The 12256-nt window shown below is 41.3% G+C and overlaps 3 protein-coding genes across 4 annotated transcripts; 1 reads left to right on the forward strand and 2 right to left on the reverse strand.

Moving 5' to 3' along the window:
* Positions 1-1354: 1354 nt before the first annotated feature.
* LOC139661608 (cholesterol 25-hydroxylase-like protein) lies at positions 1355-2565 on the reverse strand. Its single transcript, XM_071540110.1, has one exon. The coding sequence runs from the start codon at positions 2551-2553 to the stop codon at positions 1735-1737; it is 819 nt and encodes a 272-aa protein (XP_071396211.1). The 5' UTR covers positions 2554-2565; the 3' UTR covers positions 1355-1734.
* itprip (inositol 1,4,5-trisphosphate receptor interacting protein) lies at positions 2498-9373 on the forward strand. 2 transcript variants are annotated; one of them, XM_071540109.1, is made up of 2 exons: positions 2498-2566; positions 6811-9373. In XM_071540109.1, exon 2 carries the CDS (start codon positions 6879-6881, stop codon positions 8496-8498), a length of 1620 nt encoding a protein of 539 aa, XP_071396210.1. In that variant the 5' UTR covers positions 2498-2566; positions 6811-6878; the 3' UTR covers positions 8499-9373. The 2 variants fall into 2 exon arrangements, with proteins under 2 accessions (XP_071396210.1, XP_071396209.1); XM_071540108.1 differs by lacking the exon at positions 2498-2566 and adding an exon at positions 5126-5251.
* A 155-nt stretch (positions 9374-9528) lies between these two features.
* LOC139661609 (glutathione S-transferase omega-1-like) lies at positions 9529-12112 on the reverse strand. Its single transcript, XM_071540111.1, has 6 exons — positions 11952-12112; positions 11148-11256; positions 10756-10978; positions 10518-10619; positions 10169-10275; positions 9529-10006 (listed from the first exon to the last, which is right to left on the reverse strand). The coding sequence occupies exons 1-6, from the start codon at positions 11977-11979 to the stop codon at positions 9856-9858; spliced, it is 720 nt and encodes a 239-aa protein (XP_071396212.1). The 5' UTR covers positions 11980-12112; the 3' UTR covers positions 9529-9855.
* Positions 12113-12256: the final 144 nt, after the last annotated feature.

Below are 12256 nucleotides of genomic sequence, written 5' to 3' on the forward strand. Positions count from 1 at the left end.
TTCAGACAGAAAATTTGTCTTTACCAAATCACTATATAAACACAGCCAGACCAAAATTAAGGATCTGATTCCATGTTTGTGTGCAGATCTGCTCCCTTGAATCATACTTTAAAAAAAACAAAAAACAAAAAACGTATTAAGTACAGTGTGGTACTGGTATTGTGTATCATGTCACAGCCAGATCAAATGACAAAATTTAGGATAATCGTGATCTTTTCCTGTAAATCCATCTTGAGGAAGGAAGCACATCCCTGCCCCTTCAGATGAGTTATTCTGGACCAACTCATTAGCCTGTCTGCTTTCATTTCTCATCATTCTGTTGAAAAGTGCAGAGATAAGGAGATCGTTAGTCATCACTGTGCCCTTACCCACTGTTAACATCAGTGGTGTCTTCCAAATGACCTGTATGAATGTGCAGTGGTGTTATACTGTACACTTATATAGCACAGAAAAATCTTCCAAAAGCATCAAAATCGAACTCCAAGAATCCCTTTGAAGTCATACCAATTGCATCCTCTTGCCCAAACCCAAATCCAATCCTGAGAGCCAAACTTGTAATCTGTGATGACATAAAACATTTTCTGAAGTTACTTTGTTGTGAATGAGTCTGGCTGACTTTGTGAACTCATTCAATGTCTTGTTGAGATTTTACATGAGCCCGTTTTCACAGCAGTGCTAACAGCTCCAGAGCAGGTCAACGTCATCATCCACAGTCTATCTCCTTTTCATTAATTCTATTTTACAGTGAAATTTTGCTTAAATCTTGGCGAACAAAACTAATAATTTGATGAGGTCATGATATTTTATGATTATCCTTGTTTATGCCAGTGAAGGCATGTGCTTCATCACACGTGACTTGAAATACTTTTGACAAAAGCATGAGCCAATTTTTAAGAATATGTTTGGGTGTGTAATATTGCTGGATATTGTTACATGCATGCAATGGGAAGACATTCAGGGATTACTGAAAGGGCAAACCTCTTTGATAACCGGAACCTATTATGTTGTAATTCCAGATAGATATGTACCCAAGTTTGGATCTGACTTCCTGGGTGAGAGTAGGTGTTCTGCACGCTGCCGTATATAAAAAAGGGTTTGCCTGTGTTGACAGATCCTCACAGGTATGTTGTGTCAGCGCTGACTTATGAGTGGGTGCGCCAACAATCTGTTAGGAAATTTGTCCTGAAGAAAGTGTAGTGAGTGACTATATGAAATGATGCAATCACCTGTGATAAATGCATGAAGCTTGCTGGACATAACAGGTGTGGTCTTTTTGTATCTGCATTACCCACTAATTACACACATGAGACATTTTTATTTTTTTATGAAATAATTTATTGTAAAACATGCTTCCATATACAAAGATATTGGACATTTTGTTAATAAACCCAGCTTATTGAAGAGTAATATGGAAATAAATTAAAATATTACAAAGATATCAATATCATACATGTTTCCATTCCATAAAAAGTAAAAAAAAAACTAGCAAATGTTTTTTTCTTAATATTGGCCTGAAAATATAATACTGTCCATAAACACTTACTTTAAAAAGAGTTTATATCAAATAGTTTGGAGGGATTACGTCCTCAGAAGATGTCAGCATCCAGTCCATTGTGTCTTCTATCCCCAAACTGAATATCAAGGTCTGTTTTCATCTTCATGTCACTTCAGCATCAGATTTATTGCACACAAAAATGTCTTCCACCTTTTGTGTCATACTCTGATAATCAGCATCTATCTCTCCAGGTTGTCTGTGTATCCTGCGCTCCTCTGTGAGTCCAGTTCTGCTCTGTGCAGCGTGCCAAAAAGCCTGTCCCAGTGCGTGAAGTACGGCGCGTAGTTCACCTTGAACTTGAGGTGGTGCAGGTCATGATGCACGGCTCCTCCGTACAGACCGAAAGGCACCAGTCTATGTGGGGACCAGGGGAAGTCGTAGCCCGAGTGCCCCTCCACAGACAGAAAGATGTTGAGGGTAAAGAAGAGCATCTCGGTGAGCGGGTGGCAGTCCAGCAGCGCAGGGCTCACTGTCGCGAAGAAGCTGAGGCTCAGGGTCTCCCAGACACCCGAGTGCTCCGTGGTCAGGGAGAAGGTGGCTGTGAAGCGGTGGTGCTCCTTGTGGAAGACCTGGTAGAGCCAGGGGACCTTGTGGTGCAGCAGGTGCCACACAAAGTACTGCGTGTCGAACAGGAGGAGGCAGGCCAGCACATCCCTGACTACCAAATAGGGCTCAGGAGCCAGCGCAGGAAGAACCACGGGTCTCCAATACCAGTGCAGAACGGTAATGGGGAAGATGAAAAAAACATGGGTGTGGCAGATTTTGAGTAAGCAGCTCCGGGCCATCGTCCAGGTCAGCTTGCTTTGAGGCTGGATCTTGAATTGCCGTAGCAGGGCCACTCTGGAGTAGAGTAAATCCAGACATAAGTAAGGCAGGCAGCAGCTCAGGTAAACAGTCAGTGAGAAGAAGACGGGGAAACATGGAGATCTGAGGAGGTTCTGCTGTGTTCTTATCCAGTCCCACGGGATCTGCAGAAGGAGCCCATCTGAGTTTTCCATCCCTCCAGGTTGAGTGAGTGAAACACTTTAAGCATTTGACCTAGTAAATGAGAGAGTGATGAAGTGCAGTGACGTTGTGCAAGATCCTTATATGGGTTTTCCTGGGGAATTCCACATGGAAAACACATGTGCAACAAAATGCCTGTCAGCGTTTGGACATCGAAGATTTACTCAACTCAACTCTGTTAAAGCCATTTAGAGGTAGTGGGACTGATATACTTTGTCAGTTATAAAGTGATGCCAATATGGATTTGAACTAGTGTTCATTTAAGGATATGTTATTTACCTTTATAAGAAGTATTTGTCAGTGTCTTTGAAATATGTCAGTCAATTGGATTTCTGTTTGGAAAGGCCAAAGATGTGATTCTCAGAGCATTTTGAGTAATGAGTTGTGTTCAGTCCGTGCAATGCTTCTTTTTTTTAGTTTCTCCTTGGCAGTGGCCTGATTCATTCTTGGTGTAGTTTTACCTCTAGCAGGAAGCGCCACCTTGTGGATGCAAAATGGTACCATTCTAGTCATAGATGGTAAAATGGATGGTGCATTGTCACCATCTGTAACTACTGTAACTAAATGACTCACATAGATTCTACTCATGAAGCCTAGTCCTTGAAAATAATATTGGCTTCTTGCTTAGGAGGAATGTTGTAATATTTCATATCATTAGCAAGGTAGGCTGGGCTATTTGATGGAACATGTGACCTTTGACATCAAGGCCTATACCGTGTTCATTTTCAGTAATGAAATTTGAAGTTGGATTTTCAAGTTTAGCCTATTTGATCATTTTAGATAGTTTCAAAGTTGATAGCTGACACGCCCAGAGGTGACCAATTTCAGGGGGCGGCTGTGGCTCCATGTGAATGAATGTGTTGAATCCAAATGCCCGGACCAAAGGTCTTAGACTGAGCCCCCATGGACTATGGTTTATGTAGCGTAATTTTGACTGAAGTGCTCAGAATCATAAGTTTGCGACAGCTCAGGGCTGCAAGACTGCATGTAAAAGAGTGTAATGGGACGGGCCATGTCGCCTGATGTCTTTTGTCATCATAGTGCAATGAACTGTGGGAAATCTCACTAGTAAAGTCTGCATAGAGCCTCCCAAAAGTAGGCAGTGCATGAGAGCCCTTACAGATGTGATGAAATTTGGCGAGGGACAGCCCTAACCCCTCCTGGACTTCATAGGAGCGCACCACAAGGTCCACAAGTCAGCAAGTCTGGGGATGTCCTGACTTTTGGATTCAGCAATGGCCTACAGTGGGGCTTTGCTATATTACATGGGTGTTGAAAGAAAGTGTGCTTCCATCCATCCATCTGTTCCACTTCTGGTGTGAACCAAGTCAAAGAGTTTACACAAGACTTTGAAAGATCTAACTGAAATAAGCAAGAGGGTATCGCCAGTCTCCCCTAAAAGATTCATTACATTTGCCAATACCCAGGATGTGATGTAACAGTCTGCTGTGCCAGTGGAGTACACAGACTCAGAGAGCAGCAGGGGCGAAGTTCTGTGAAAGGGCATTTTCTGGGCGGTCCTGGTTAGGCATGGTGCCGACCAGGTAAATGCAAACATCTTGGGTTTGAATCCAGCCTGGAATCTTTGTTGCTTGTCACATCCTGCTCTCTCCCATCTTTTCTGTCATTTTCATTCTGAACTGTCTAAAGCAGAAATGCCATGAAAATTATCTTTAGAAGGGCACTTCCCCAGAAATGATGCTCCCTTGGGAGGAAATGTTTGAAAATCTGCTTTTAGAAACTCATTTCTGAGTGAGTTTTGTATAGTGGCATGTAGGCCTACATACCCTTTCAAGGGACAAAATGCAATATACTTGCATGTCTGTCCTCTCACCGAGATTAATATGTAATCAAATCTAAAAATTATTAAGTATAAAATGAAATCCAATATGAAATTAAACAACTTTGACATTAAATAGGACCCTACCAAAGTAGTTGTTTAGCAAGATAGTTTCCATTTCAATTTTCCAGCACCTAAAATTGTTTCCATACAAGATAGGAAATCAATTAGTATTAATATTTCTGGAATACTTGTATACACCCAAAATAGCTATCTTGGTATTCGGTAACTGAATTTTCCACTTTACTCCAGTTGCACTGGAGTAAACCAGCACCAGTGATTCTCAAAATGCCTCTTTACTCCCCGCAGTCTAAAGAGGCATTTTGAGAATCACTGGATATTTTGGCATGCTATTTTATAAATAGTAATCATCAACCAAAAGTAATCATAATGCTGTAAAAAAAAAAAAAATTCAAGAGAAATAGATGTAGGCCTGTTGAAAAGTCACCCCATACACACGCAGGTTATAATTTTTCCAAGATTGAATGACATAGGCTAAATAAAATATTTTGACTGTGAACACAATTTAATTGCAGAAGTGTGAAAGTTTAACTCTTCTGATTCATTATGAATCCTAGAATATCTATCACATTGTTGTTCTTTCTTGTTTTGTTTTGAGGCGGTTGACATCCATCTTCCTACAGCATGTCGTTTGGTTTTACGTGATGTTTAACAAGGGGAACTGGGCGGTCTCTCTTTATGGGTGGAGCGCGCGCTGCCAGGAAATGTGTAGAGAAGATGTTAAACTGTTCCCTCGTTGCGTTTGCCGTACGCAGATCATTTAGGAGGTTACTTTCCACGGCGAGGCGACCGCTCCAGGCTACGTTTTGTCGCCATGGGCTTTCTCAAAGGTATTTTTTTTTTTAACAACTTTTCATCTCTTTTCCAAACTTAGCCTCGAGACTTCTAGATGCTTTCTGCTACAGTGTGTCCAAGTTTGTGAACATGAACTCTGCTGTAAACTATGCAATGCTATGGTGGCTTAATTGGAAAGATATTCATTTTTTAATAGCTGTTCTTGTTTGCCTGTATGCCAATGCTTCCCAAAAGCATCCCTATACACAGAGAGAGCACTATTTGTTAGATTACCCCGGACTAAAATGTGACTCATGGGCTTGGAATAACGTTACATTTCCGTGATGAGCGGGTCACTATTTTGTTGCTAAGACAACTGAGGTGGTAACCCATGGCAGTGTCTCTAAGCTACATCACTGTCTTACAAGAGAGTTCGCGTTATCTATTTTGTTTTAACAAGCAGCTTGGTCTCATTGGCTTGCACAATAGACCCTTTTTTTTTTTTATTGTACTCAATGTTTTGTAGGCCCTATTGCCCACAGAAGTGTTGTTCAGTCATAAAATGAACCCCAACTTATGAGTATTCAGCCTCTTTTAATTTACTTATGTTGACTACATTTTCTATAGCAATAGCTCAAATATTTCTAGATTAACTACAACACAGGCCTGGTTTATGTTTGTTTGGATGGACTTAACTATGTAAGTATTGGAAATCATCCAAGTGAGTAACTCATGGGAGAGAGGATTGGAAAGTTTTCTTTGGCTCTGTGGCCTTACATGCACCGCCACACTGTCATTTGAGAGAGAAGAACAAGTCCAGTCTCGGATCTTACAGTGAGCTCATGATGTATGCTTCCTGTGACATTTCTCTTAATTTACCAAAGGAAGCCCTTTCCAAAGTCCATATATGCCCTTCAAATTAAAGGTTGAAACAACAATAGTTTGAGTAAACCATCCATCCTCTGTCACACACATTTTAAAAAGCTTGTTGTCTCTTCAAATTCTACTAAAACCTTGGCACATAAGCAGGAACCTTAGGCAATTTCCTTTCCTCTTCTCTACGGTATATTGCATTGCATGCTGGTTTTGTAATGAAGCTCAAAATACTTCAGTGGAAAAAACATAATGTCAATGTCAGTGCTGTCCAAAACATTCTCTTACTTATATGCTCAGTAATAATAAATTCGGTACACAAACTTCATTGGGAGATTTGCCAATAAGGGAAGTGTTGTTTTTTTTTAAATAAAATGTGAACAGGATGTAAATGTTAACGGGCACAATGTCATGGTAACTAAATTTGGTTATCACAGAAGGTTGAAGTTCTTCTAAAGGGCTCGATCTTCCTTCCTCCTCTGTTACGCAGTTTGATACTGGACAGGACTGCGTCACTCAGCCCACTGCCTCTATATTTAGAGGTACAGTCTGTGCTTCCTCGTGATGGGTGGAGCACTCAACAAAAATAACTACAGAATTGTTTTCATACCGTGACTTTCGTCCATGTTTATGGTATACCTTTTGTCTTAAATACTGTTCTGGGAAAAAAAAAACACTTTAACTCATGAGTGCTTACATGATGTCTCTTCTCTATAATCCCATTTGCATGTTTGCATTTCAGGATCTGAGTTGCAGCCCATCAGACTTCTGTGAGCTGCCTAAAGGTGTATGGACGTACCATAGTTGAAGATGCAGGGGGCCATTGCACGAGTGTGTATGGTGGTGGCCGCTGCCATATTGAACCATCCGTTGCTCTTTCCTCAAGAGAACTCCACACTCCCGGAGCAGGATGAGGAACTGATCGCTCGCATGCGGGAGCATGAGGAGAGGCTGGAAATGGAGCAGGCCAGGCTGGAGAAGGAGCTTTCGCAGCTAGACTCCAAGCTAGAAGAAACCAGCTCAGAGGATGAGGATGGTTATGGCTCGTACTTCTGGTACACCCTCTCCCTGGTCATATTCTTGACTATTGAAGTGGTCAGAGTGGATCTTGCTGACATGGAGAGCCGTCCAGTTGAGGATGAAGACATATTTTCAGAGAATGGATCCATCAGCTCCAGGAAATTGGTGCTAGATAAGGATATCCTGAGCAACTTCTGTGACAGATGCATCTACACTTCAGCCCATGAAAACTGGAGGGTGAGGGAGTTTGTAGAGGGTTTTGCCGATGACCTGCTGGAATCGCTGAGGAGTGTATGTGACAGGGAGGCAGACATGGAGGTGGGGGACTTTGTGGGGGTTGGAAGCATGTTTGAGTCCTGGAAGGTGAGCAAGCCTCTAATGTGTGACCTTATTGTGCCTTTCTCTCCCCCGGAGCCATACTCCTTCCAGTTCAATCTGTGGTGCGGTCCCTCCAGTGACATGCCCCCGGACATGCAGGGCTGCGGCACTATCAAGGTGACCAGGTTTGGGGAGGATGAGGAGGGCTGTCTCTGTGGTTCCGCTAACCTGGGAGACGACATGCTTTGTCTTTTGCACAGTAAGAATGACAAGGTCAGAGTAGACCATAGTCCCGATGAGCTGTTGTGCTCCAAGAACACACCTTACTTAGCCAAAGATCAAGTCATGAAGTGGTTTCAGATCTCTGTCACCAAAGCGTGGGGACGCATCTCTCACAAATACGAGTTTGAGGTCACTTTTCGCAACCTGGACGCCGCCGGTGCTCTGAAGATCAGATTCCGCTCAGGGAGAGTCATTGTGATGAACATCATCCCTGTTGTCCAGCTGGAGGATACAGATGCTTACTTTGTCTCACACTTTCCATCAGACTGCGACAGCTCTCCGGACCCATATTGGCACCTCTCCTTCGCTGTCTTTGAGAGGAACTTGCTCAAACATGTGGCTAAAAGCCTACCAGACAATTCCTGTCATTTACACTGCCTTCAGATTGTTACTTTCCTACACAGAAAGCAGACAGGGCTCACAGGGAAGAGTGCTCTGACTACCTACCACCTAAAGACTGCTCTGTTGCACCTGCTGATAAGTAAAAGCCCTTCCAAGTGGGGCATTGAGAGTATGGAGCACAGGCTTCGGGATGTGCTTGGCTTCCTGCAGAGGAGCCTACAGGAGAAGAGACTTAATCATGTTCTGATTGGGAACAGCCAAGTGCCAGAAGAGGTCCGGGTTCCTGAGATATTTCGTATGTCAGAGCCCATCAATCTGTTCCGGCCTCTGGTGTTGCAGAGGGAGCTTTATGCAGACACAGTCAGACATTTCCAGGAGATGCTGAGGAATGCATCTGTGCTTATACAAGAGTACACACCTCTCTTATCGAATGGAGGCATCCATCACAGACTAGATGAAAGTTTGTAAGAGCTTTGGCCCTGTTTGTTATCCATACAATGTCCTACTTTTGTATGACTGAAAGGACAGCTTCAATAGGTAGCACTTATTCAAATATGTCATTCAACGTGTTACCTAATTAGACATAATCGTGTTACAGATGATTGCACAAGATACTGAAGCACTGAAAAGATTAACATAGCCTAGAGTTATGTTTTAGATATGATTGATATTAAGACATATAGTGTTTTTTGCTGAAGCAGCTTTATGAACCATGGCAATGTAATCAGTGTTCTGGGAAACTTGGCCTCAATCTACTGTTTTCCAAGCAATTAGTTATTGGTTAGATTGCTTCACAGAATTCAGAGCACCACTGTATCAATGTGTTCTAATATTTGTAATGTAAAGCTTAGTGGCAAGATGGTGTATATCATCCAAGACTTGATGGGTATATCATATATTCTAACATTACCGTTACCAAATGCTTTCTGGATTCTATAAGACTATTCGTCAATCTTACAAGTCATGCTGCCCCTTTTAGAAGCATAACTTGGAGGGGAAGGTATTCAATAAACATTCCTGTTAGTAGAGAGCTACTTGAAGGATGATAATTTTAGAAATTCCTGTCACCACAACCACTTGAGAAAAGACAAAGCACAGTAACAGGTGACAAATGTTGCAGTGGGGGAAATGTTACACATTGCTTTACATATTAACAAAAATACCTCTCATACTGTGCCTATTGTAACAGTTATAATTTACTGTACAGTGTAGCAATGTTGCTTTTTTAATGTTATGCTGTTGCTAATACTGATAACAGCTATAAAGATTTTATGTAAAAGTTTGACTACTTGTTGAGTTATCGCCTATTAACAAGCAAACAAGCATCATATTGCCATGTGACATTGTTGCACTTCCACACTGATGTCACCATTTGCTCCACTGTAATGGGACCACCCTCTTAGATCAGGGGAGAGGATAATGTAGTCTTTGTGTATGGTAATACAGGCATAATCAATTCCACATTCAGACCATGAAGCCATTACATGTACCAGTTTATTGCAAAACATTACTGCACTTTGAAAATGTTCAGAAATGTATAAAAGTAATGGGGTATTGAAAACACATTAATCATGAATCACATGATTACCTCATTCCCATCACTGTGACTTCATGATTTAATGACAAAATACTGATTCTGCAGTGTCCCTTAAATTATTCCTTCTGTAGTGCAACACTGAAATGTTAACACATCTTGGTTTTAACAGAAGCATGATTCCTAATACTTAAAAAGCTGAAAAAATAGATATGTGATCCCAGAATACCACGGCAAAGAACATGAATACAAAATAAACCTGGAGGGTTAAAGGGTTCAGTTGGCTCTTCTCTACAGGCCGTAGTCATAGTTGGGTTTCCCTTCGATGTAGGACTTGTAGAAGGCCTTGTAGGTGTCAATGCTGTGCATGGTGGCTTTGACAGAAGGGTCCTCCAACATGCGCTCCGCCCACTTCTTTAGCTCTGGTGTTTCATCCAGGCAGCTGAAAAGATGAAGGAAATCAAATCTTTCACATAAGACAGTAGACACTTAGGACATTAGTGACACTGAAGACATCTGTAGACTTTTCAAATGTCATCAAGGAAGGATGACAAGAAGAAAGTACTGTTCTTGTCTTATTACTGTAAGGCTAATGAATACTTACTGCTTCAGTTCAAAGATCTCCAGTCTTTCAAACCACGGCCACATCATGTAATCAATCATTGTGACAGAATCACCAGCAAAGTACTTGGTTTTCTTATTAACCAAGTCCTGAAAAAGAAAAAAAAAGTATTTACCAACCTTGTATAAAATATTCTATAGCATTGTAAATCATCTAGGTATATAGCAAATATAAGATGTTCACATAAATGATTCTCTAACTAAACTTAATTATCATTCATTGTCTTTACCCACTTATTTCAATTCATTTAAACCTGGGCAATTTAGAGTCTTCAATCCACCAAACATGCATGTCTTTAGAAAGTAGGAGGAATTGTAATGTATTAACTTGCCTCATTTAATTTGGCAAACTTCACTTTCAGTTCAGCTTCCAGTGCTGATACATCATCACCATTCTTTCTCCCCATTGGGATCTTGTAGAAGTATGGTGTTATCTGTAGAAAAAAAAGATGTAAAGAATGGATTAAATGTATTGTATTGATGTAATCATTAATATGATTGTGTGATAACGGTAAAAATAAGCTAAACAAGCCTTGAACCTGGGCTTTTGGTGTCTCTCTTCTAACATACCTTGGAAAAATGCTCCAGCATCATCTTCTGCTGAGCTTTTTCAAAAGGATTTGAAGGAAGCAGCTTGTTGTCAGAGTAGACTTCATCCAGGTATTCACACGTGATTGGAGACTCGTATATCACCTGGCCAGCAGGTGTCTCCAATGTTGGGACAAGGCCAAGAGGATTCTTCTCAAGAAACCAATCAGGTTTGTCTTTCAGGTTAATGTTGATGGTGTCATGCCTGAGGAAACAAACCAAAAATTATACAGCTGTAAGATACTATAAGGCTGCTGAATTTGCAAATGTAATCAAAAACTGTAAACAAAATAGAGTAGTTTTACGTTTCAATACAGTTTCAGTACTACCCATAACTGACAATGATGTAACGTTATAACGTAAATTTTCATTACTTGATCCCTTTGGCATTAAGCACTAGTCGGGTCCTCTGGGCAAACGGACAGAATCTCATGCTGTAGAGTCTGATGTTGCCTTTAGCCACTGGACCAGGTGCAGCACTTCCTGGAAGAAAATATATTCCCACATGATCAAGATCCTGTACCTAGGAGAGCATGTGGTTTCATGTTTGCCAAGGTAACGTCTGTCTGAAAGGTCCATAGGCAATTCACTCAAGTCATACTACATGTCACTCAAGTACCCACAGTGTTAAAGTTTCACATTACATAATGAATATCACGCTAGAGATGATACGCCATAAAAATTGGAACGAGTCTGCATAACTCTACTGGGAGAGTTGCATAATCATGGTGACTTTGCAAAATAGGCTACCATCAGTTAACCTCTCCAAATCGTGCCTATGTTCACAAGAAAACCCGGAAAAGCCAGCAAGGCCCTGTAACTTCTGCAGACATGCCCATAGTCATGATGACAATGACATTTAGAGAAAGGTTCAAGCATTGGGACTTTTTGTAACGTGCCAGGACAAGGAGTCTTTATCATAGAGTTTGAAGAGATAGAGGGGCGAACATTTTTCAATTTAGGTTCAGCTTTCCGCAGATACGTTGTAACGTATCCAATCAGTGGAACGTAAAGTGATACAGTATTAACCTCCCATATGACCATTATTCATGTTTTTATGGACAACTGAAATCTCTGAAATCTAGTAAATGCTAACGTTAAGTTGAGCTTGCTAGCCCAAGCTAGGTTAAATGTTTCGTCCGTTAATAAAGACGTCAATTGTTGTAGCTACGCCTTACCGTTGGCGAAACACTTCTCAGTAGCCATGTTTATGTCTTAGGTGATGAGTGAAATCAAAGATAAAGTTCCTTCGTCAAGGCGGTTATGAATATGACCGAGAAGTAATCACTAGATACAAATTTTGGCACAACACTGGAGCAAGGGATGGCTGAATTATTTTATTTGCACTCCTCTTCCGGTGTGGGCGTGCCAGACAAAGTAGCAGCCAATGGCATTATGGTGTGGTTCGTTTAGAGTTTTGTGGTTGTCAAGGTTACACAACTGCTCTGCTGTTCGTCTGCCTGTAGCGGTTATGAAAAAAAGT

Source organism: Centroberyx affinis, unplaced genomic scaffold (genome assembly GCF_046629955.1).
Source record: "Centroberyx affinis isolate AG114_WGS23_722 - 3 ecotype Tasmania unplaced genomic scaffold, CSIRO-AGI_Caff_v1 ptg003562l_1, whole genome shotgun sequence".
In the NCBI taxonomy this organism is placed as follows: domain Eukaryota; kingdom Metazoa; phylum Chordata; class Actinopteri; order Beryciformes; family Berycidae; genus Centroberyx; species Centroberyx affinis.

What these genes read in the sequence shown, in the direction of transcription:
- LOC139661608 (XM_071540110.1), bottom strand. Translation starts at nt 2,553, where the DNA reads ATGGAAAACTCAGATGGGCTCCTTCTGCAGATCCCGTGGGACTGGATA.
- itprip (XM_071540109.1), top strand. Translation starts at nt 6,879, where the DNA reads ATGCAGGGGGCCATTGCACGAGTGTGTATGGTGGTGGCCGCTGCCATA.
- LOC139661609 (XM_071540111.1), bottom strand. Translation starts at nt 11,979, where the DNA reads ATGGCTACTGAGAAGTGTTTCGCCAACG. An exon ending in TGAGAAGTGTTTCGCCAACG is followed by an intron (nt 11,257 to 11,951) that starts GTAAGGCGTAGC and finishes ATTTTCTTCCAG; the next exon opens with GAAGTGCTGCACCTGGTCCA. An exon ending in CTTAATGCCAAAGGGATCAA is followed by an intron (nt 10,979 to 11,147) that starts GTAATGAAAATT and finishes TTGTTTCCTCAG; the next exon opens with GCATGACACCATCAACATTA.